Source organism: Anarrhichthys ocellatus, unplaced genomic scaffold (genome assembly GCF_004355925.1).
Source record: "Anarrhichthys ocellatus isolate YVR2014 unplaced genomic scaffold, GSC_Weel_1.0 scaffold20, whole genome shotgun sequence".
Lineage (NCBI taxonomy): Eukaryota > Metazoa > Chordata > Actinopteri > Perciformes > Anarhichadidae > Anarrhichthys > Anarrhichthys ocellatus.
In genome coordinates this window covers 7342256-7368173 of record NW_022280050.1, presented here as the reverse complement: position 1 = coordinate 7368173, position 25918 = coordinate 7342256, and the positions used below count along the sequence as shown (strand labels likewise).

Sequence of the window (25918 nt, the reverse complement as noted above, 5' to 3'; positions counted from 1 at the left end):
ACCAACACCGGTAAAAGTTTAAGTAAAAAAGTTAAAGAAAATATATTATACAGTTGATGACATGATGAAGAACAATGCCTTGCTATGTTATACTACATATTCTGTGTAACAATAATAAATGTGCTGCTATGGATGCAGCTATCAATTATTTTAGAAATCAAGTATTCTACAAATGAATTTAGTATTCGGATAAAAAATACTTTTGCTTTATTAAGGAGCAATAGTAGATATAAAAAGTAGTAACTAATTGATTTCTTTTTCAGACTACATTTTTCGAAAAGTCTTGTAGAGTTTATCAGCTCATTGTTTTGGTTTTGCAGCTCGCACAGCTTTACAGCTTTACTGTTTTTAATTTAGCCTCTCTTCTCTTATCAACTCAGTTCCAGATGCAGCAGGTAGCTGTTTTAAGTGACCAAATCTCTCATAAACCCACTGTACACCACCTTCCCAGCACCAATCAGCAGAAGGCACTATGCTTCTGTCAGGAGTTGTCAGAAACCAAAACAGAACGGAAATGAAATTCAATTTTTGTCCAGAAACACGGCTCAAAAGAAATGCTAATCTGTCTGGTAGACGACAAGTAAAGAGGCGAGTGTTTGCTAACAAGTTTGCCATATCAACTTTATGAGGCGATAATTTGTCAATATTGCATTTACAACTTTCCGCTGTCTCCAAGTGACCAAAAATAAACAATTAATCCTGCTTTGAAATGGGACATATTGCCCTATAATAGACAATAACTGAGGAATATAATTCTGTAACCTCCACCACCCTCTATGGGAGTGGAGTCTCTGTCTCTGTCTAGTCATGAACTATTTCCCTTTGCAGTTAAATGTGCGGCGTTTTGAAGCCTGTTTTAAATGTTAATCCTGGTCCTTGAAAGGGAGGGCTATCATTATGGATACCAGATGGTCAGGTATATTATCATCTCCTCCCAATTTGCGGTGAGTCATAGAGGTCATGAGGCAAACAAGTGCTACCTATAAAGGCGAATGCAGAACGACTGCAAACCTTACAGATAAACTGTATTGTGGAATCGTAATCATATCCATAATAAGGATCATTTATTGCGTTTAATCCGACAGCCTTATGCTTCCACCATATGGAGCAACATTGCAAAAACACTGTACAGGAAATCCTTCTGCAATATACATCCTTTCTATCGAGGTACATAAATGTATTGTGGGTTTACAGGTGATGTTGGGACAATACAGACCTCTTGCACTGCAAACACAAAACGTATTGCTTTCCAGAAATATATATGAGGAAGGCTCCGATTGATGTTAAAAGTAGTTTGCTGGAGATAAAAATCAACAAAGCTGTGAAGGCTCTTCAAAATGAAATCAACATCGGAAGCCTTAATTGATTTGCTATTTTGGTATTTTCTGGTCGTCGGCGTATTTGGTGTCGGCATTGCAATCAATCCCTTTTTTGGCTTTGTTCTATCTTGCAATCAGACACATTTATTGTAATTTTGCTGCATTTCTATTTCAACCACGAATTCAGTCCCCGGTGTATCTTATCAATGTATGCCATGTACAGTATAATCTGTAGCAACACAGTCACACATGAAAGAAAATTAGACGATGAGTAACACTTTTTTCTTTTCTTCTTTACCCAGAGTTCTTCCTGGAGCTACTGGAGAACACAGAGAGGTCCCTGAATGAGATGTTCGTGAGGACTTACGGCAAGCCTTACATGCAGAACTCGGAGGTCTTTGAGAACCTGTTTGCAGAGCTCAAGCGCTATTACACAGGAGGAAATGTTAACCTGGAGGAAATGCTTAATGACTTTTGGTCGCGGCTACTGGAGCGTATGTTCACGCTGCTCAACTCCCAGTACGTCATCACTGAGGACTATCTGGAGTGTATCAGTAAGTACACTGACCAGCTTAAGCCCTTTGGAGACGTGCCCAGGAAGCTCAAGGCTCAAGTTACCCGGGCATTCATCGCTGCACGCACATTTGTCCAAGGGCTCTCTGTTGGCCGGGAGGTGGCCCAGAGAGTGTCTAAGGTAACAGTGCTCACCACAAATTTAACAAGACTATAAAACACCTAATCAACTGCTTGCTTTTGTCATTTTCAAACCTTAAACCAAACCATATTTCATTTGATTGCAAACGCTGATTCCGTTGGAAAAATATTCAGCATTTTCACCTCGGCTGAAATGAAGACTTGCTGTGTACAGATTTTCACACGGTCTTGATTGGCGTTTCTGCAGCAAGGACACATCCCCCCCCCCTGGTTTTCCACTGCACACAAGTTCCTTCCAGATACGTTTCTGACTAATATGTGCTCTCTTGGTGCATGTCATCAGGAAGCTTGAGGCTCGAGGCGGCTTGTTTTCAGGCGCTGTCTAGAAAACAGTGTGGAATGTGGACAATGAAAAAGGAGAGCAAAGAAATGTTGTGCTATCACTGTTTATTGCTCGTTGCCTAATATTTGTTCACCCAGTTTACAGAAGCCGTTAATCACGATCTGGCCTTAGTATTCTGTTTGATGCGATGTAATCTTAACGCTGCATCCACAGTATATCATACTGCTCTGGGAGCTTGTGTAGTTTTGATCATGTACAAAGTAAGATTAAAGGAAAAGCAAGAGGCTGAGGCTTGGATTTAGTCACACTGATGCTGGTTCTACATGCCTTCTTATGGGGTGAGAGAAGCCCTGATAAGCACTGTGCTGCAAATCCTAAACCACCCTGGTTTCTTTTCACTACTGTATTGATATTTCTTTGATTGCATTAACAACTCTACATTAAATATTTATAGACTTGCTGTACACAGTATAAAAACAGAAGGCAATGAAAATAGTGTCAATCATCAGAGACGGAGAAGACCCGACTGTTATCTAAGAAATCCAAAATGTGTTTTCATGTAGCCCCACTCTGGTGCACTCATTGAACTTTATACATGTTCTCTTCAGTGTGTTTATGAGTTCCCTCCTCACCAGTAGTAGTGTTGGGGCTCATTTAGAAGCAGCCACAGAGGATGTGGAGTTAGTATGCGTTTACTGAGTTACACTCTGCGTTTCTCACAAGCCAGCATGTCCCAGCTTCACCTCTTGACATTTCAGTGAGACATGAGATCCAGGTCATGTGTCTGGGACTGCGGCCCTTTTGATCCCCAGGGTATGAACTTATCATGAGGGATTGGGTGTGAGCATAATGGAATAGGACACCCTGCTAGAGGCGTCTGTTGCACAGCGTCTCTAAGATGTGACATCCATGCTTATTGCTGCTGGTATATATATTGAATTAAAGTAGACGATGTAGTACTTTATTGCTTTTCACAGCTTAATAAGAGACAAAACACAAAACGCGGCGGAGCTTTGAGGAAACAGAAACTCGTGTTTGGAGTCTGCAGCTCACAAACAAAGCTCATACTTATCCCAGATCATTACCCAAACAGTACATCTGCTTCTGTTTATTTGCAGTGATTAAAATAGTATCGCCTTCCGCCTGGTTATTGAGAATTAGGATATTTTAACTAACAGCTTTGTAACGTGAATGCCCTCACTGTAGTAAGATGACAGAAACAAATGAGTAAACGCGTTGTGCTGTCTTAAAAAGTCACATTCATGCTGCATCGACTTTGTAAAATGAAAATCGTATCATATTTCAGTGTGTGCCTTTCCACAGGAGGAATCCTGAAGTCTATCAGTCACTTAATTGCATTTCTGTTTTCATGAAACACAATGGAAATAATCTTTTGATTTGTAAATTCACTTCTATTGTTACTAGTGTTGGTTTTATTAATTGGAAACATTTAAAACTGAATATGTGAGGGAAGGTGACACAGACACTACACTATGTATTTGTGGAGATTTAATATTATTTCATATGGTCTTAGTCGACTGAGATTTCTCTAGTCGATTAGTCATTTTTATGCTTTTTTCATGCTGAATTACTTATTTCCAAGAAATGTATAAGTGCATCTCTGATAGACACGGGATTTAAAGTGTTTTTGTGTGATTCTTTGTGGGGAAACTCAGTGTTGGTCGACTCATAATTTATCACTATATCACTTGTGCGATGATTCATAACGAAGGATTTCTTTTCTTTTTATCAAGTTACGAAATTTGAAATTATAAATGTTTTTTACAAAAAGAGAGTGAGGAACTGTTTCTACTATGCTACTAATACTACTACTACTACTTCTAATAATTTGAATATGCTACTACCAATACTACTACTACTTTTTCTAATAATAATAATGATAATACTTGTTATAATATACTATAACTACTTCTAATAATACAAATTATAGTCTTTCCTCATGATTTCTAAATCAGCTGAGAACAGATTCCTGTCTATGTTGTTGGACTGCCCTACACCTGTGTCAGGCATGATAGGTGTTGGCAGCAGCATAGTTAGAATATTCAGTGTCACGTTAGTGTGTGGTAAGTCGCACCAGTTGTCTGTGAGGTGATGTGTGAGGATTGTCTTTTAGTCGGGGCGAATGTGTTGCCGCCTTCCTCGGGGGATTGGAGCTACAACAATAACTCCAGTCCTCTCTTTACGATACTTAGCGTTGGGCTGCCACATCAAACAAATATCACCACGTTCAGGTCAGAACTGAATAAGGTCATCCATGTTTTTATCTCTATCTAAACACACCTGACTGCTGCAACTCACTTTATTCTGGTCTTACTAGGTGAAATATCCACAGCTAAGTCAAAGTGTTTCTTCCAGACTTTTTTCACATTCCTAGCCAATTGACCATACCTCTGTCTTTTAAATTATAAAAATCTTTTCTTTTCTTTTATGCTATTGTCGTACCATTCTCATTTTATTATCTTTTCAACCATTTGTTGCAGTGCTATCCCTGTTTTACTGCAAATTAATTGTAAGCTTGTATTGAGAAGTGCTTTATAGAAAACATTGTTACACTCGGATGCCACTCGAAGGGAAACTTTCAGCAAAGAGTACATTTTCTATTCACTTTACTTAGCAATTTCCTTTAACCTTCCATAGTTTAGGGTTTATAAACTTACTTTACATGAATATTACTATTTATTTAAATAATTTGAAATAAAAATCTTGTGAAGAGCAGGTTCCTACACATGTCAACTCTAACCAGCTACTTATTTTGTGACATGTTTTCTTTAGCCACAGCAACCGTATGTTTAGCTGAACCTAAATCATACAAAGCTTATCTCAGTAGAGGACAAGAAATGCAACAGCGTAGCCAAATGCCTCAACTACAAAGTCCTGTACGAGAACCACAGCCTATTTAATTACGTTTTATGTGGCTACTTTTCTTCTATGCTCTGAGTGGACAGGTTGTCTGCTTTAAACGTATCAACAGGAATGAAAGCCTTGCATCATTGTTTGATCGGGTTCATGGGTTTCCACCGAGACAGAAAAATGACATTCCTCATACTGCTGCAAGAATGCAGATACATTCAGTTTTCATTTTTCATACTAAACCCTTTCATTGTGTTTGTGTGGCCGAAGGCCATCAAGTAAAGAAACAAAATGTTCTGTGTCCTCTTCAGGGTCTTTACATTAAATTCATTGAGCAGAAGTGTTTGCTTCTGTAGTCTGTAGAACTAGACACCTTTAAACTATTTGAAGTGCATCCCTTTAAAACAAAAAGACAAATAACTAAAGTAAGAGGGTCTCCAGCACTACACTCCACAAGGCATTCGTATTTCTATCTTTATCAAGAAAATGAGACGTTAGTAAGTGCTTGCAAAGGCATGTCCAGGTGTTGCCTGAAAAAGTGGGTTTTCAGCCTGAAAGATGCTTAATAAGATGCTTCTTGGTGCACAGAAAAAAGTCCATTAGCCGAGACCCAGGAGCTTTCATTTCAAACGCCTTCAAGCATTTGAGTGTTGAGGATCAGAATGTTGAGTGCAGCTCACTCTTAAGAAACCCTCTAATAACAACATCTTTACTTGTGTTTGCTGTATGAAATGTCACAATAGTAGCTCACACGTGGCAAAACAGACAGCCACTGATAAGATGAACTCTGAACACACTGAACACAGAGTCTACATGTGACCTGAATGTAATACAGCAGAGGACAGCTGTTGCAGCCCATGGTTTCCTGTAGCGTAGTGAGGATATTCCCTCACTATCACAATACCTTCACAATGACACAGTTGAATGCATTTCTTCATACTTTGTCAAACCCAAGCTGTTCACACCAATACTATTCCCAATTAACAGACAGATTTGTGATTCGAGACCAAGAGGGCGTTACAATTTGTACAAAACATACAACACTCTATCCTCAGACACTTATTTAAAGTAGCTTTGAGTTGAAGCTTTTTCAGCCTGTATGAGCCACAGTGCCCCATTAGCCTGCAAATTCATCTTATCTGTCTTCTCCTTACAAAGACAAGGGAGTAATTAGATCTGCACACATTTGTCATGGTTATCAATCTGTCTGGAATGATGATCTGTCTTGGAAAACATTTGAAAAGCATCAGCGGGAGAGGGGGAACTTTCCTTTGGACGTCAACATCCTATTAAACAAATTCAAACACTCAATTAGTGCCACGACTGATTGTTAAGCTGACTCATTATGTTGCTGTTTTCCACTATTAAATTTGTTTTTAATTCAATTGTGGCCAATTAGTTTGAATCATTTAAAATTCCACCCACTAAAATGATAACTAATGATGACTAATAATAATAATGAATTATCAAATGCGATCACTGTGGAGTGATAATCTGTGAAAACACACTAGAACTATTGTGTCAGTGATAATTATGCGTATCCTTTCTCTAGCTTGTGTTATTTTTGGGGCTTTGTGATGCCTGCTGTGTGTGATGACTCCATACCGTCCTCTTCAAACTCCACCTGTCACACGTCATCTCAGTTGTGTATGTGAAGACGAGAAGGATGAACAACTGAGAAATGAAATGCACGACAGCTAACTCACCTGATGGCTGGGCAGATAAAGAGTTGTCTTTATTTCATATTTGACAATCAAATGCGGGCTAAATTGTCTGTTAATGATCACACACGCTGTTATTGACAGTGCTCACAAATGTTCAAAAGCCTTTGGTCAGCAAAACATCTCTCTCGTCTCTCTTGTGGCATTTCTAAATATGCATACTAAAATGAATCTTTAACTTCATCTTCCACCTTTTTTCAGGATGCAATTGTATCCTGATAATTGGTATTCGACGAATATATTTTTCTTTCTGGATGGCTCTTTAAAATTGCCATGATTTGTTAATTGTGGAAATGTTAGAATATTAAGTAAAACGAAAATGACAAATACAAATATCCTCCTGGAATTAATGTGATTTATTAAATGAGTGTGGTTCAAATGAGTACATTATTTGAAGGAGCTGTGCAGGTGCTAATATCTGAATGTCACACTCTTGTGATCTTGCAGGTAAGCAGCACTCCAGCATGTATTCGGGCACTGACCAAGATGCTGTACTGCCCCTTTTGTCAGGGCATGCCGGCAGTTAAATCCTGTAAGAACTACTGCCTGAATGTTGTGAAGGGCTGCCTGGCCAATCAAGCTGATCTGGATCCAGAGTGGAACCTGTACATTGGTAAGTCTTTTCAAGCATCACTCCAGCTTTTTTTTTTTTCCACCTGGGTGCCGCTTTTCTGTAATTATTAATGTAGTTATGCCAGGGTGTATGGCTCTACAATATGGTTAAATGGGTCTAATGGATGTGGTGGATACGGGGAAAAAACATATTGGCACTCACAATAATGAGACATTTGTAGATTCAATTTTTGACATTCACTGTTGTGTAACAGCTGCAACTATGTTTGCATTACGCGGTGTTGCATGTTAATAGCAGGCTGAAGCCAGCAAATAACACATATTACTTTAAAACAGTTTAAACCATGCAGAGGCTGTGAGTTCAATAATCTTTTAAGCTGCATCGTTTGGACCAACAAATTATTGTATGAAAATGAGCCAAGAGCAGTTTGAAGCATGAGCTGAAAGCTGCAAGCAACACTTTCACTCGAGAGGAAATAACTGGATTCAATTTGATATCACAAATATTGCTTTATTTGGTTTTACACCTTTTGCCTTTTTCAATATGCATGCTCTTGAAAGACCTTACTGTTCAAACATAGATGGTTTGGCACTTTGAGGTTGATGTTGTGAGATGTTTACTTTATCTGACGTCTTTCTGAATTTATGATGTTTGAGTTTCCCTCTCTTCCAGTTTTTCTCTCTTTTTCTACTTCCATCATGTTGGTTGTTATTTTTGGCCAAAGCAAGCTGAACGTATGTGACTCTAGCAAAACCTTTTACTGTGGTTTTGTTCAAAATTACCTGATATGATGAAGTCGAAATATGGATCATGTTTGAAATGTGTAGCTTGTAAGTCTGCAGGATTATAGAAATAGGTGTGTTACGTGGTTTAGTCTATTTAAAGAGAGGTTACAGCTGGTGCTGTGTTCTTGTTTTGAAAGCATCAGTTCCATCGACACACATTGGGCCCTCAGATAAGAGGCTGCTTTATTTGTCATTCTTCTGTCAATGTTTTCTTGCATGAAAAGATTTTATTCATGGGAATCTTCTCTCCTGCTGGGCTAAATGGGGACTTGTAATAGGGCAGAAGTGCACAGCGGGGAATGTCAGGTTTTGTGAGGAGAAATTCAATGGGAACTTGTTCAGCTCGGAGACGAGTACAAACATGAATGTAATGTTTAGATATTTATTTAATATTTCATAGAATGCCTAACATAGATGACATCCTGCTGTCATTTGGATAGAGTCTTCCTGTAGGATTGAACTAAAGTGGTGACAGGGAAAACGTGACCAGGCTGCTGTGAGAAACAGGAGAAGAAGCTCCGGTTGTTCCTTGCCAGCCTGAGGCAAATGAAAAATTTGAAATCTTTTTCATATAAAACCAAGTGTGGAAGTTGTTGGTTTTAATAGCTAGCAGAGTGTTATTGTGGCTCAGAGGTGTGTGTTTACATGTCAGTTGGCAAAAATGTTTGTGTTTGTTTCCAGATTCCAAGATCTAATTTATTAATATCCTCCATCTCATGATCTAACATCACTGGTTTAGGGTTCTTCAAAAACTAATGCATGCAAGTCATGCTCACTTTTGAGCAATCAAATCCCTGAACACTTTGATCAAATCCCTCTCAAGTGGAAGCTCGAACTGCCCACATACTCACACAGAAGATGGGGACTTAAGGCTATCACTTATGACTAGCAGCCACAGAGTCCTCATATTTTAGTATATCCTGTATAGTGTTTGTTTAACGTTTCAATTCGTAAGGTCGATGCTCTGACAGCAAAGGCACTGTTCCCAGCCATGTTTTGGTTGCGCTCTTTGCAATAAATGGAAATTAGATGCGCCATTCTTTGTGAAAGGCGTATATTTTGGCCATTTTGTATAGGCTCTGGCTGGGGACAGGTGTAACGGCCACCTCAGCATTTTTCTTGACAAAAAAAACAATCGATAGTTCTCTTCATTTTGAATTACTGGTATGTTTTAAGGTTGTCTTGTTGCTCGGGGAGAAGCACAGGTATGGTAAGGTATGTTTCACGCATGCCTTATTTTTTTTTTTACCCCACCCTCATTCAGCGCAAAAAGTATATCAAGGTCAGAGCCAATCGGAGACAGGGTAGGGGGAGGATCTTTTCAGAATGCAGTTAGGAAAAAAATTGAACTATGGCTACACACAGTTTGGAAAAGTAAAAAAACAAACTGATATTTTAATATGAAAATTAATATTTGATTGTGGGGAAACAAAAGCTACTGATTGTACGGTATGACGGGAGTCCCACAACGTCACTTGAATGAAATGTAAAGTTATGTCAAGCGGAACGATAATAATTCAACAACTGTAATGATGGCAGAAAAGCCTGCCTCAGAGACACCATGTCCTAACTGAAAGCGTTACGCTACGTCATGTAAACAAACCAAGTACGTACCGATCAGCTGTGCGTTTGAGATCAGAGTGGAGACGTAGTCACTTAAAAGATGGAAGAGAAATACTTGCCATCTTCCGACATTTGTACTTTTTAAACTGGAACTGGAAACTTTAAACCGTTTTATATTGAGATATTTACTGGAAATTACATATAATGTAGCCAACAGCAAGTAGGAAACTTTCAGCTCCCAGGCGATCTCCCTCCAGCCAGCTGCCTCCTTAATTAGGTTTTTCTTGTGAAATGAGGTGGTACTGTACAGATAACTCCTCATTTCAACTGCACCAATCAGCTGTTCTTCATCCATTGTTGCACTTCTGAAGTGGGCAACAGGAATAAATAGAAACAGGGCATCCAACAAAAGTTCAGCTCAAAACGATACAACGGTATGAACATAATGCGCAAAAATAGTAATGTCAGGAATAGTTTTGCTTGTTTTGCAAAGCGCTCGAAAACAAACATTTTAACAAATACTTGCCATGATATAATATTGTATACTCTACCTCTATCCATGTTGTCTGACCGTTTAATTCTGTAACCACACACTTCATGACCGACAGAAGAGAAAGCAGCATATATGGGTGTTTGCTGGACGCATGCAGTCACTAATATCGATGTGGAAGCAGATCTGTTTGAATGATCTATGGTGGCCTGAATGTCTCTGTGTGTTCTGCAAGCACAGGGAAGAGCAGCTGCAGTGTGGTCGGACAAAAGGGCGAGTTGTTAGGGAACTTTCTTCTAAAAGCGGGGGTGTAGTGGAGAGTAAACACACATTAATTAGGTTTACCAACCACTCAAAAAATTGAAATAACAAATCTGCAGATTTCGGTGCCCTCAGTTCAAGACAACATACAGACCTCAGAGTTATGTTTTCTAAGCTCTAGGGTAGTGAGGTGGTCGCTAATTCGGATGGACATCATATACTATTTGAAACATGCAGTGATAGTTTGTTGAATAAAAAACCACAAAGAGGCTTTTATTGTGCTGCCAACGTTTTCTAAAGATAGATGTTCAAACTCGCCTCAGTCTCACCCATCCTCAAAAAGCCTGGCCTTGACCCTGACATCCACAACAACTACATACCCACCACCAATCTCTTTTTTAAGTCTAAAATAATGGAACGCACTGTTGCCCACCAACTCAAAACTCACCTCGACTCCATCCAACTCTATGACCACTCCCTCAACATCCTGATACTAATCGACCTCAGTGCAGCCTTTGAAACCATCAACCACTCCATCCTCGTCTCCTGTCTCGAGTCCTCCCTCCATATCACTGGCACAGCCCTCTCCTGGTTCAAATCCTCTCCGACCGCTAACAGTTCATTAGTATCAATAAATCCAACTCTGACACAGCCCCAGTCTCTCAAGGTGTCCCCAAGGTTCGGTACTCGGTCTCCTCCTCTTCATCCTCTACATGCTCCCCCTTGGTGACATCATACGCCACCATGGTCTCCACTGCTACGCTGACGACTCCCAACAAACTACAATACAACCACAACTCAGCTGCCCGTCTGCTCTCCCACTCCCTCACCAGAGACCACATCACCCCAGTCCTTCAAAACCTCCACTGGCTCCCCATACAGCAAAGAATCCAGTTCAAGATTCTTCTCATCACATACAAAGCCCTTCTCAACCCTCGCCCCTTCATACCTTTCGGACCTCCTGCACCGATGCACTACCACCTGCAACCTCAGATCCGCCGGCGCCCCCTACTCTGTCCAAACATCGGACCTGGGGGGACAGGGCCTTCTCCATTGCTGACCCCTCCCTCTGGAACTCCCTCCCCCAACACCTCAGACATTCTCCATTACTCGCCACTTTCAAACCTGCACTCAAAACTCATCTATTTAATTCTACTTTTAACCTATGATGCTAATTATGTACGTTTTTGTTTTGTTTCTTACTGTTATAATGTTATTGCTTTTATTGTTTCTGTTTTTACCACGTAAAGTGCCTTCGAGTACCCTTTTAAAGCACTATACAAATAAAATACATGTATTATTATTTTGTTCTTGCAGTTTAAATCAAGTCGACAAATACTGACATAGGTGGAACAGCTTGATACAAGTTCAGCTTTAAAGCGGACAATGCTTTATACAATGATCATTTTGATATATAATGAAGGTATATTCACCAAATATTTAGAGTTATTAGAACAATCAAGCTTCACAAAGCTCATCAGCTTTTGTACTACTGATATATTTCACTGCATATCCAAGTGAGCATTATGAAAATGACCTTTTCTCACTCCATCATTTTGTCAGACTACACATTGATTGAACGTCCTCCATATGTTTTGAAAACGCTTGCAGTACATAGTTTTAATTAACTACTTGGCATATGTTCAAGCATGACTACTTATTAGTTTTACTTTGGCTTGTGAAAGCAGTGCATAGAGACATTGTGCTCATATACATGACATGACTAATTCAGTCAATCCATTTATTATATTTCATGGGATTCTTAGTCATGGCTGTTAACATTGAAACGTGTAATTAAAGATTGCAAGACATTTTCTCTGTTATTCAAGTCATCAAAAGAACCACGGGGTGCCATGTTTAATCTTTCCTGACACACCGGGGCATGTTGGGCATTTGTGTTGTGTTACGTGCTGAGTTGACCTACATCATTAAACATTTGATGTCAGTTTAAAAGAATTCAGTCAGAAGTTAATGAAACTGCATACAAGAGTGGCTAAATGCATGTGTTGGCCCGCTGCCTTACAGCCTCTCATGAAAGCAAACAGGATGAGATATCTGCGTTTGACACAAGCAACTCAATATCAGTATGTGCATGCTTCTGTTCACACAGATCCATCATTATTACTTCATGTTCTTTTTGTTTGATATTAGTTGCTAGCTTGTATTCCATTTGTTAATACATAGTGTGTGCTGTATACTTTACGATATATAATGCAATTTTCTATGCAGCACCATTGTTTCTATTAAATTAAGTGAAATTGTCATATAAGCTCTCTATACTTTATAGCTCACACTGCATATCAGCTGAGCAGTATTGATTTCAGGCTAGTGATGTGTTGTGACAACCGCAGCATATGATCTTTCATAATTCAATTCATGACTGTGGTAATAAACATGCACGAAATCCATTGTGAGATCATCATACTTCAAAATAATATTTCATTGCTCCACAGTGAACACTTTGGAATTGGTATGAATGAGAAGAAGTTCGCACTACTTACAGAACCTGGCGGCAGACATAAATCCGTTGAATGTCAACATGTAGTGAGAGAAGGAAGATGATGGTGGGTCATGTATTTCTCCGGCTGCAGGGTTAGTGGGATACATATGCAGACAAAATGATGCTAAGTAACTCAAAAACATATATATGGCATGCACGACAGGAATGATCATATCTCCTAATTGCAACAAATGAATTAATTTGTACAAATATGTCATCAATTCTGTGGTTTGAGCTTCATCAAAGTGAGTTTTTTGCTGTTTTTCTCTGTTTTGTATCTGGTATGTTTGGGTGTTTTCACTATTTTCTGACATTTTATTGACCAGACAATTCAGCGTTTAATCAAGAAAATAATGCAAAGATCAATTGATAATGAAAAAAATTCCTAATTGATTCTTAATGAAAAAGACCCAATGCTGAATAAACATGTAATATAAAACTATCCCAAAATAATCCACTGCAGATTTGCTATTTATTTTGCTTTTGTTGCTGTTAAAACCCAGTAATGCAGAACATTGATGGCTAAGAAGCACCTGCATTCAACAAGCAGCTGCATTCGGAAGCTGCATTATCATCCATTAATGACATTTTCAACATGCGAAACAGCATATTCACCTTACCTGTCAGTCTGTATGTACTGTAATGTTAAATCTCCATCCATCTATTTAAGAAACACTTGTCTTCTTCACTGCCCCTCTGTATGCGTTCAATCTGTCTTCATCAGGACTCTTGTCAGTTGGATTATTGTTCTTCAGTGTACCTTAAATGCCAGTTCTGTCTTTTGGCTCTGACATTTCATGCTCATAATAGGATAAAAGATTTTTAATTAGCTTAAGGTCGAACCACAAAAAAGATATTGACTTGGCTCTCGGTGTAAAATTCCCAGGAGGGCTTTGTCATATTCAGGACCGACAGCGACATAATGTAACACACAATTGATGCTAATGTGATTCGTAGTAGAAATATGTTTTTTTAATTATTACTCTGACATGACATGTCATCTTGCCGTTATTTACACAGTGCTATCAACTAAAATCAGCTCACTGAAAAAAAAGAGAGAGAAATTGCGAGAATACACATTGTGACCCAGAGCCGGCACAGACGTGAAGCTAAGATATTCATCTTGATTCCTGTGCCTTCCATCCAGACTAACATCATATACCTGCTCCACTGACCAGGGAAGACAAGATATTGGGGAGTTGAAAATAACCCAGCCAAAGAGTGAGAAATCCTTTAAACCTATAGAGGCTGTGGCTGTGATGGTCACGATTTTTCTCTACAACACCTTTTCACTCACATAAAACCCTCTGATTGAATGAATTCCAACTTGTGACAGAACTTGAAATACATTTCTTTTTTTGCAAATTGACATTAACTTTCATTTCACCTGCAATGCCATTAAATTCCTCCAACTTGGTGAAGTGAAAGACAATGGGAAAAAAAAAGAATTGGTTGGTTCAAGTGTCTAATTTCTTCCACTTTCTTTGAAATTAATTATTTGTTAAGGCCAGTGTACAATAAATTATGGAAAATGTGCCGTCCTTAATCACGTTATTATGACAGCGTACTTTTAAAAACAGAGTAACGATGAAGATATCTTTATATCTTTAAAGTATCCACTAACAACATTGGATCAAATGGCCATGTGTGTATTTGTTTAGCTTGCACCTGGGCATTTCTAGGAGTTGACAAGGTCTGGGAATAAGCCATGCAGTCTGGGGCAGAGATCAGGATCAGGGTTAGGATTTGTTATATATAACTGTACAGTTGTTAAATGTCTTTGGAGCACAATCTAAAGAGTAAAGTAACCGCAATACACTCCTTTGTGACCCGGTGAGAAAGTACCAGACTTCCCTAAAAAAAAAGTTCCCACAGGGGAACTTAGAAAAACGCTGTCTTTGACAAATTCTTAATCATTTTTCCCCTCTTGTAAATTCTTCCAATGCAATACATCGAGTTTTTCTTTTCCCTGTTTTAAAAACAAAGCTTGTCTCGATGTGTTGCAGTTTACCGGCTTGGTAATCTGTATCTTCCATTCACAACATTACACAACCGCCGTCTTCTTAGTGACAATTAACCGCTCAAAGTGGAGAATTATATGGAGCAAAAGAAAAGATCTTTCCAATGCCCAGGCCAGGCGACGCCACTGCTCGTGAGCAAGAAATGAAATAGACAAGCAAATAAGATATGACCAACAAAAAGGCCAATGTCAATTGTTAAATAAACTTGTCTTACATTGTCATTTTAGATTCATTTTGAAAGATGCTGTTCCTGGAACTAATAAAGCTTTAGCTCCAGAGGGCCATCTCATTCATATTTGCTCTGCGGTGTTACTGAATTTGTTCATGCAGCAGCTACAGTGATACCTATAGTTTTAGGAAACATAAGATAAACAAAGCTAGAATGTCAGTCTATAATGTGTCTTTAATGTAACACTGAATAAATCAAATCTGAATAAATCATACAGTAGATTAAATGGGCTCTGCTGAGTCGCCAGTCTGTAATCTATTAGTTTCCGCTGGACAAATCCTTGCTGACCTCTACCCAATCTGCTCCTAAAACTTGCTCCTGGCATTAATTATGGAACTAGCTAATTACATAATGCTTTAAGCAGTATATTGTGTGTATGCTGAATTGCAAATTATAGAATTTAATTTAGAAATGAATTTGTAATAAATACTTATTTTCTTATCATCACAAACATGCATTTAAAAAAGCGGTACATGTGCAATTTGATGAGATTAAGAGTGGGATTGAATTTTAATTACGTAAATTAACTGAAGCATGGAGTGTCTGATTAACAGCTGTCAGTCTGTTCACCACACCTGGGAACTCTACACTGAACATAATCAGGAGTCGCACGCCAAGTCCTCTCGGATATATAGAGCGTTACGCTCTCCGCATAAATCACTGGGTATCTGTTTTAAGATGATCACTTTGACAGTGTTTAGTCGTCTTTCTGTTGTTTTAAAAACTCCTCCGGTTGGGTTTTCTTTTTGTTAAACAATGTTCTGAGGCAGGCTGTTTTTAAACATTTTGATGTTATTTATCCGGCTGTCTCCACCAATGTCTTCAACCTCTCAGGTTGTTTGAATACCAATCGCAAGCTGTGGTGATGAATATTGTCCGCTGCAGTTTACACCCTTTTGTGTCATTATCTTTTTTTTCGTGTGTTGACAGGTAGTTGACAACTGCGATGGAACTTTCCCTCCTGCCCTGTCACGTGATTGGTTTAAAGTCATTCTTAAGTGAACTAGTTGACTCTGCCACCACTTTATTTGCAATCGTGTTGCATTGGTGTGTACAGGCTGTAACCGTTCTCCCTGGAGAGACATGTCACCACATTGGGAGTGATCTGCATCGATTCTTTCTGCTCCTTTTTTTTTTTAATTAGGCGGTTGGTTTCGCTTGGTAACTGGAGCCAGCCACAACTTCACTGTTTATGAAAATTCAAGCCAGCAACATATTTGTGTAAAATTCCTCATGAATAAAATATTGAGTGGAAAAACCCTCCCTCACACAAATAGACCAAAATGTTTTCTGCTCACAAGCATGCTGAAGGCAAGGCAACTCAATTTATATAGCACGTTTTCCTACAACAGGGCAATTCAGTGTGCATTACAAGGTAATAAGCATACAGCAAAGATAAGAGATGTACTATTTAAAAAGTGCAAAAAGATATACTATTTAAAAGTAAATTTGTGCTAAAACTGGCAGGAATTCAAAGACTAAATACACCTCACACATTTACGCTTTACCATAATTAAGGCAAGGTGGTACTCAGTTCACGCCTACACAGTAACACGGTTTGCAGCAGTCAAGCTGAATAGTTGAACGCACATCACACCCAACCTGGCTTATTGAGCCTCCTCCCGACCGGGGATGGGTATGGCTCAGATAAAACTCACCTTTAGTGAAGCAAAGGTGTTTAATTCAGTGTTATTAATGTTAAAAATAGTTTTAACTGATCTGACATTGAGAGAGAGGGCACATGAGTGGGAAAATGAGAGGCAAAGTGCATGAAAAGAGCTAAAACGTATCTCTATTTTTGTAGTCTCCTATTGAATATTCAGTGGTGGAGGAAGTGTTTAAGGTCCTTTAGTAAAAAATATTACTTCTGTTCAACCAATAGTGCAAACTTCAAAATTATTAAAAATAGATGAGTGAAATAATTAAATGAAAAAACAGTAAATCCTCACTTTTAAGAAGCTGGAACCATGAAATATTAAAGGACAAATTCCTAGTTCACTTTTTGTTAATTGATTCATTGTTTAAGCTTTATACTGCTATATTCTGTTGGGTAGTTCAATGTACAACAAAGCATCATATTGTATAAGTATTTCATATGTTTTGTATGCAAAAATCTTATTTCTTTGAGGTTAATTTAACTCCATGTGTAAAATTATTGTAGAGGAGAAGTTCATTATTTCTCTCTCTGAAATGTAGTCAGGTAGAAGTATAAAGTTGCATGAGAAGATAATACTTCAGTAAAGCACAAATACCTTACTCAGTTGCATTCCTCCATTGGGATTAATGAGTTATACTGTGTTGAAAACATTTTCAATTATTTCTCTCTTTATTTTGAAATAGCTATTGTCCAGCAAGCAGCCACTGATTGTCTACAGATTTCAGCGTCTCTGCTTTGCTCACGCTGCATTCTGTAACATCAAGGATTTATAAGATGGCCTCCAAGAAAAAGGGGGACAGAAAGCTTCCTTACATCTGATGTGTGCCTTATAACACATCTGATTGTGCAATCCGATGTGTAGTGGATTTTTAATTCGGAGAGCTTGAACTCTCACAAGCTGCAGAATTTCATCCACAGGGATTTATATTCAGTTGCCATTTCCGCTCCTCAAACTTGTAACACCCACAACTAAAGGAATGAAGTTGAATTGAATATGTGGACTTCTCATATGATTTTGCCATCATTGTTTTCACCCTGTTTGGTGTCTATGTGATGTCAAAAACAAAATGAGTGTCAAGTACTGTATACCTGCAAACTAGCTTTGTCCTCTGCTCTATTCGTGTTTTCCTAACTGTGTGAAGTCTACATCTCCATCCAGAGGATGGAGATGCTTTTGAACAGCAGTGAATTAGAACAGTGGTGCTTAAAAGCCATTTCACCCACACCTTTCGAGTGAAATGGATTTATAACAGTCTAATATTTGTGACTTTCTTTTTACCACAAGGCAAAGGGTTAATAAAATACACAGCTGCGCTGCAAAAAACTCTCCCTAAAATAAATACAATTTTATTCCTTTGCAGTTACTCAGAAATAATGTCATTCAATTACAGTTACTAATCAGAATGTTGGTGATTGCAAAGGGGTACGTCAGAATATATTGTTTTTCTGTGAAAGCTTGTATGTAGAATATAACATTCACTCTGTTTCTTTGTGATTGTTTAGTTAGTAGCGCGGATGGAGAGCTCTGCTCGCCTCGCTGCTTGTACCTGCTCAGGCTGCTAAATCATGAATCCTGCTGATTGTCTAGCACTTGTCGCCTTCCTTGGTAGGATTGGTTAGGTTTAGACAAAAGGAAAGAGGGTACAGGCTTTTTACAAAGTGAAAACAAGGAAACTGACTGGAGGGGAAGGACTTCTTCAACATATTTGTGAGCAAAATAGTTGAAACTCTCCTGTCAGCACCCACAGACTGAAATTCCATGACATCTTCAAACCCATTAGTAACACGATCTACTTGAGGATGGCTCGTTATTGAATTATGCGGCTTAGGTTCGTTAGCAGTGCAGTACAGTATCAGTGCTTCTCCGGTACATGGCTTTTACATTAGCAGCCTTGCATACTATTTAGTGTGCTGTTATCACTACATGGAAAAGCTGTGCTCTACAGCCGCCCTCTACTATAATGGAAAAAGAATAACGATTGTGTGAACGAGTGTGTCGTGTTTTATTTTAAACACGACTAACAGGCATGCGAGCAGTTCTCATAGGCTGTACTTGGGCACATCTGTGCTTTGAGCCCAATGCTACCTTGCTGATGTTTAGCAGGTTATGTTGTCAATGTTCACCGTAATAGTTTAGCATGCTAACGTTTGCTAATTAGCAGTAAACACAAAGTACAGCTGAGGCTGATGGGAATATAATTTGCAGATTTGGCCATAGACAGAGATAAAACCAGATGATGGCTTTAGAAGAAAAGTCAGGTCACCAAAAATAATTACAAATCCTCATGTGAACATGTGTCCCTAATCTCGTGGCAATCCATCCAGTAAGTGTTGATATGATAAATGGACTTGCATTTGTGTCGAGCCCGTCTAGTTTTCCGACCACTCAAAGCACTTACACTACATGTCAACATTCACCCAAACACACGCTGATGGCAGAGGCTGCCACCCACCTGCCCATCAACATCTAATCTAATTACACATTCCCACACCGATGACAGTGCAAACACACTTTAGTCTTTAGTCGGCAGGTCGTAGCTAACGGTGCTAGCAGTGCTAAAAGTACGGCAGACGTGCTGACAGAGCTGTGTTTACTTGAGGGGGAACCAGAGGGTTGGTGCTACGCTTCTATGACCATGCTGTCAGTCAGGTTAGCGTTATCAGCTGTAATCCCCATATGAGAGTGCTGCAGAGCAGAAGCCATGACCTAGCCAGTGGGGCACGCTCACATGCACTAACATGCACTAAAAGCATGCACAGTCGGCCCGGCTTTGTCAACAAAGCAAGGTCAGAGAAGCTTGGATTACACAGAGGGAGACCGACTATAGTCTCTGCTCAGGTAGACGCCACTCCACTATATCTACATATAGCAAGTCGTTTTTTGCTGCTATAAGTGGTGCAACGGATCATAAAACTCACAGTTCGGAGCAGATCACGGATCAGAGTCACTGATCGGATCAGCACAAAAGAAAAAAAGGGAGCAAATATAACTTTTGGAGATCCCTGATCATATGTGTTGCCGCCAATTCTAATTGCGATCATTGATGATCCATATTAGCAGATACAGATAATTTTTTTGTTTGATTATAGCAGCTGATCTACAAGGTGCCAGACATAAATCATTTAAACCACTCTGTGGTCTGTAAACCATCACAAATTCAAAATATTATCCTTTTACCTTGTTATAGTAATTTTTGTTTTTCTTCATAGAAACACACAATTCAAACGATAAGCTTAGAGCTGGTGTTAGGAAGTTAAACAGGTCAGAATTCATCTTTAATATCTATTTATGTTGTTGTAAAAACATCTTCAAACAACTGTTTCAAATCAAATCTCACCAACATTACATTTTACAAGATTACATTTGAACACATTATAATGTTTTAATTTACCTTCACCCAATACTAATTTTCACTGAACAGAGCCTGAACACATCATAATATAACTGAGCGGAACCTTCGTTCGTTGGCGATCAGAGATCGGCGACTAGAAAAGCATGAATGCCGATGTCCTGATCGCATATTTGACTGAATATTGGCGGATAACAATCTTCGGTAAAACTTTATTTCACACTGTGATAGTTAACGTTAAACTGTGTAATTAATCCGCAGTTCACCTGCATGCCGAACCGTGAAGGGGATCACGGACACAGATAACAGTGGTCCGTTACACCACTAGCCTCTATATTGATGCTCTGAACCCCTGTGTATTGCACCTTGAATAGATTGTATTTTCAGAGTTAAGCTCCATTCTGTGGGCTCCATCTAAGCTTACAGAAAAGCTTTTGTTGTGTACTGTATATAAATTCATGACATACCCTTTGTAATTCTTGTATCAGATGAGGATATTTTGATTTACAGCGTTGTCCTTTCTGTGACCGCTCTCAACAAGTCACTGGATGTTAACAAGGAAGACAAACATCACCACCAACTAGCCATGGAGTCATTATATAATAATAATGTATTATAATAATAATGTAATAATAATAATTTATAATGTATTATTATTTATTAATAATGCAGCTTCCATAGTATATGATGTTTTTGAAATACAAAATAAGAAGTTATCATCTTGAAAAGCTTTTACGGTTTGGTAAGAAAAAATAATTATTGATGTTCTGAGTGTGCCGTCTGTGTCTTATTGCTATTAATATTTTAAAAGTGAAAGCTGATTTCGTTATGTGGAAATTCTGTTTGTGTGCGTTTGTGTGTGTATACACGAATGTGTAGGCTATGTTCAAGGACTTTTTGGTCAGGACGAAGTCTGTCAAAGGAACAACATGCATTCTTTTTCTTATCCATTTATATACAGTTTCATATAGCACCATTAGTTGGTTGACTGAACCACAGATGAGCTATGCTTTACAGAATCCAAATTACACAAGAGCCATTTTTCATTCCGTGGCACTCTTCACAGGCAAAGAGCCATAGATAGGCCTGTTCGCTTTCCTTATTTGTCCTTGTCTGCTGGAGGTTGCCTCTGGCTGACATAGCCTGAATTTAAGTGGACATCAATCTCGATAAAGAGGCAAAGCACAGAGTAATATTACCTCCTCGTATTTTTTTTATCTGTTTAGCAAGACAATGCAAATAAGCATGTCTCACACCACAAGCTGAAACACACACCTCTGATATGAAACAAAAATATTTGGATCTCACTGTGGTTTCACGGCATGTTGTCTCTTCGGTTTTACGTGTTGTGGCATCACAAGGGGACAGGTTGTGGAGGGGCGCTACATCCTCACCCAGGATCAGTGCCCACAACCCAAAATGGCCACCGGGCTAGAGACTACAACTCCCAGACTGCCTCATCAGGCACCCAGCTGCAGGTGCTTAAGGCCCCTAATTGAGGCAGGGCTGGGAAACTGAATAAAGGGCAGAGGGGAGAGCACCACGAGGGAAGAGTTGGGCCCGGAGTAGGAGAGAGGACGCCTACATGGAGGAACAGATACCAAGGACTTGGCAGGGTTGGATTACTTTTTTGGTGAAGAAACCACTTTCTCCTCCGGAACGCTTTATGTTTATTTCATGGACCTTTTTGTTTGATTTATGATTTTTGAGTTAAAGGAACTGCCAGTGGGACGGACCAATAAACCTTTATTTTTGCTTATACTGTCTGATTGTGCCTGTTTTACGCTCTCTTTTGCACTGCCCCACCCTAGGGACAACCCGTGACACTACAGTGTCTATATCTCGACACAGTCTCAGCTGTTGTTTTTAACACCCGCAGCTTAGAATAGGACAATATGTGTCTATTTGTATGGCTGTGTCGTGATGATAAAAAGATTTCCTCCGCCTGGCCGGTGGCCTATCTCAGTGCTGCAAAAGTGATGCAGGGAAAATTTGGCTCAGAGGTGGCAGCCATGCCACAGAGGACTGGACTTCATGCACTCCTCATAAATGATGGTCATTAATTCTCCATGTAGGTAGAGTTTTTCCACGTGCGGTGCAGGAGCCCTTCTTCTGGGACAAAGTCGTACCCCGGCCACGTTCAACCCAATCAGCACCACTTCTCATTCGTCTATGCCCTCTTTTTTCTCTCTCACTCTTTACCCGTCGCTCCCTGTCTGCTCTCCCTCAGTTATGTATGAAGACAGATTTCTCGGCTCTCTCTGTTTGACGAGCCCATCTGATAAGTTGCAGACAAGTCACCATGGTTTCCATCATTTGTGATGCTTGAGGCACTCTTCTTTTCTCCTATTATGAAATATGAGTTGTTCCCAGTTGGCTCCCTTGACCTAAATTTTCAGTATTTGCACTTGAGAGTTTTTAAGCTCACGCTTGAATTGAGATTGTTTTTTTTAATGTGTTTGTTATCAAGTAAGCAGACATACCTGAGGCAGTTGAATTAATTTGCATTATAATCAGACTGAACAGCAAGCTATATTGCAACGCCAAGTTCAAAATTCAAAGTGTTTTGCCTAAATTGCAGTTTAGCGCCAAGAAACGCATTATAGCAGCTGATCAGCATCAATGCAAATGAAGAAATAGTAGAAGTGTCATCTACTCGCAGACCATATGGTTGCACAATGGTGCGATTGAAGTACTACAGAAAACCATTTGGCACCGACACAGTCTGTATAGTAAAATCACAGCAAGCCTCACAGATTAGATTGTTCTTTGTTAACAAACAGAAAAGTTCTTCAAAGGCTCAGACTTCCACATAATTTGAAAGGGAATCGAGCCAGAGCTGCGCTCCCTCTGCCATTAGTGACCTCAGGTCCAAGAATGACAAAAATAATATATATATATATATATATATATATATATATATTATTCTTTACAGTATTTGTCTCTTAATATCCCCTTTACATCATAGCTACCTTTTTACAAGGAGTAATATTTTATATATTTTTCAGTTAACATCCATTGTTTTCATATGTTTTTTACAGTTTCCGTCATTTTGTATTCCGTTTTTGGTCTGTTCTCTGAAAAGGTATTTGTGCCTTCACAGCTTGGGTATACATTGTACTTATATCTTATGATGGGTGGGGTGACTGATAAGGCTGTCATGAGCATGTAAGAGGCCGTTGTTTCTTTTGTCTCCAACCGACAGGATGACCTTATTTAGTAAGGACATATTTGTAGAGTCAACACGACAGCCTGCTGGTGAGGTCTTGTCCTGGGAGGTCTACGGATACAGAAACCTCTCCTAACAGACTATTTAAGTTCTGTCTCCAGATCTGGGACTCGCTCAGTTATGAGTTAGTGGTTTGGTGATGTCCAACTCCCTGGAGCACGCCATACAAACGCAGAATTGCCATTACAGAGACTGCGGCACATTAGTGTGTAGACCCTGTGGACTTGAGAGCACTTTAGCAGTGTTTCTGTTTCATGGCAACATCCATTAACACTCTTAACCTCTAACGAACAACAGCTGTTGTCTCAGCTACTGTGAAATCTGCACATCACAGCTGAAATGTTAAATATTTTTAACACAACATCTTATTTTTACATGATCGGTGTTAATTGAAAGTAACGAAAACAAATTGGCTCTGTGGAGATGATAATGGTAAGTGTAAGGCCCTCTGGCTTGTCCCCACATGAGGATATTAATAAGCCATTGACCTTATAGAATTCAATGCCCCGCAGCGGATGTAGATAAACGCTTGGCTTTCAAAAGTTTTATTAAATCAATGACTCATCAGTGCTATTTGTTGCATGTAGCCTAACAACATTTTCTTGATTTGGTTAAGTTGATCTACATGAACATTGAATTTGCCCCAAGACGCATTCACGCTGCTTCATACAGCACATGTATTTAATGAGAAGGTGGAAGTAATTGCCAATACTGTGGTCATGTAGTGATCAGAAGGCAAGACATAATCATTTGCTGTTGAGGTTATGACCTTCGGTTAATAGTGTAATCTTTTAAATGTCAGAAAATAGTCCAACACAATTCCCCAGAGCCCTAAGTGATGTATTCAAGTTGTTTGTTATATTCAATTCATAGTCAAAAACACAAAAGTATTCAGTTCACAGTGATATAAGATAGGGAAAACAAGCAAATCCTCACATTTCAGAATCTGGAAACAATTTTGGTCCTTTTGCATGAAAAATTACCAATTATCAAAAATAGTCAGAAATAAATATTTTTTTAAACAGATTCTTGTTTTATTATTGATTAGGCTGGCATAGCATTTAACTAAATTCAAATAAGTTAAAGTGGAAATTAAAAGCTATTTCATTGGTTTTCTGTGGAGTCAACCTGTTTTTTTTTATTTTCTGTGCAAGCTGACAGAGCCTGACACACTGCAACATAAAGGAACATGAGCAATGTGAGGAAAAAGAAGAAAACAAGCTTGAAAACACAAGCTAAAACAAAAAACCCACATGAAGAAAATGCAAGAGAAAATAGGAGATACACGCAATTACAGGAACCCTGTAAGCACACAACTTAATTGAGCTGCAACACAGTAAAATGCATCCAGGGATGTGAGTAGAATCCTTCCTGCTTGTGTTTTATGATTGTGTTTCCCACATTTGCAGTGAACTTCTAAATGTTTAATCAAGCTTGTGAATATGTTTCCTCTATTTGCTTGTATTTTCTTAAGTTGCAGTGCACTGGGTCCTCTCAAGTGCGCTACTAATATTGGACCCTGCAGCATAACGCGAGACGGGAATGTGTCACAAAGCAAGTGCACGAGACCACATAATACTCCTCCTTTGTGTTTTAAAAAACTTGAAGTTTTAGAAAACTTGCCTCTCCACTTAGATACCTGTGAAAAGTGTAAATTTAATTGAATTTGTTTGCTTGAATCTCTGCACTCCCCCCCTCCCCCTCCCTGCCACACCCAACCTTTTTTTTAACCTCTTTTATGACAGATGCCATGCTGCTGGTGGCGCAGAGGCTGGAGGGACCTTTCAACATTGAATCTGTCATGGAGCCTATTGATGTCAAGATTTCAGAGGCCATCATGAATATGCAAGATAACAGTGCCCAGGTCTCCTACAGGGTACGTCAATTATGTGTGTTCCCCAGAGAACAAAAGTAACACCTCAGATAGGTTCTTGAAGTCCAACTTGAAGGGAAACTAGGGGAGCAAGGACTTTCTTTTAGTCATGCTGGGCTGTGTCTAAGGTGTGTAGTACAACACGTTCTCATTATGTCCAAGTTTAGGTCTTGTATTTGAATTACATGTTTCGATTTGGTCAGATAATCTTAGTTCAACTAACAGTAGTTAATGTGTTTCCTGCGTTTTACTGCATTTTTCGTTTGCCCGCAAAATTGTAGTCGAAAAAAATAAAATAAAATGTAGGTGGTTTGTGAAGATTTCTTTCTGCCTACACAGTTTTGAATGCCTGTTCTCATTGAAAGATAAATGCTCTGTTGGCTTTCACATGCAACAGATGCAGTTTTGTTTATGGTTTAAGTATATGTGGTATTTTCCCAAAAGCCTGTAAAAACTTAAATCTATCATCTTAAATAGC

At 39.0% G+C, this 25918-nt stretch overlaps 1 protein-coding gene across 2 annotated transcripts in view; it reads left to right on the top strand.

The window, feature by feature from the left end:
- LOC116389550 (glypican-6-like) overlaps nucleotides 1-25918 on the top strand; it is a 76139-nt gene that overhangs the window by 29173 nt on the left and 21048 nt on the right. For both annotated transcript variants that reach the window (XM_031858307.1, XM_031858305.1), the window contains exons 3-5: nucleotides 1622-2013; nucleotides 7356-7521; nucleotides 25313-25443. In XM_031858307.1, coding sequence (XP_031714167.1) covers nucleotides 1622-2013; nucleotides 7356-7521; nucleotides 25313-25443 — 689 coding nt within the window. The remainder of the gene's footprint in view (nucleotides 1-1621; nucleotides 2014-7355; nucleotides 7522-25312; nucleotides 25444-25918) is intronic.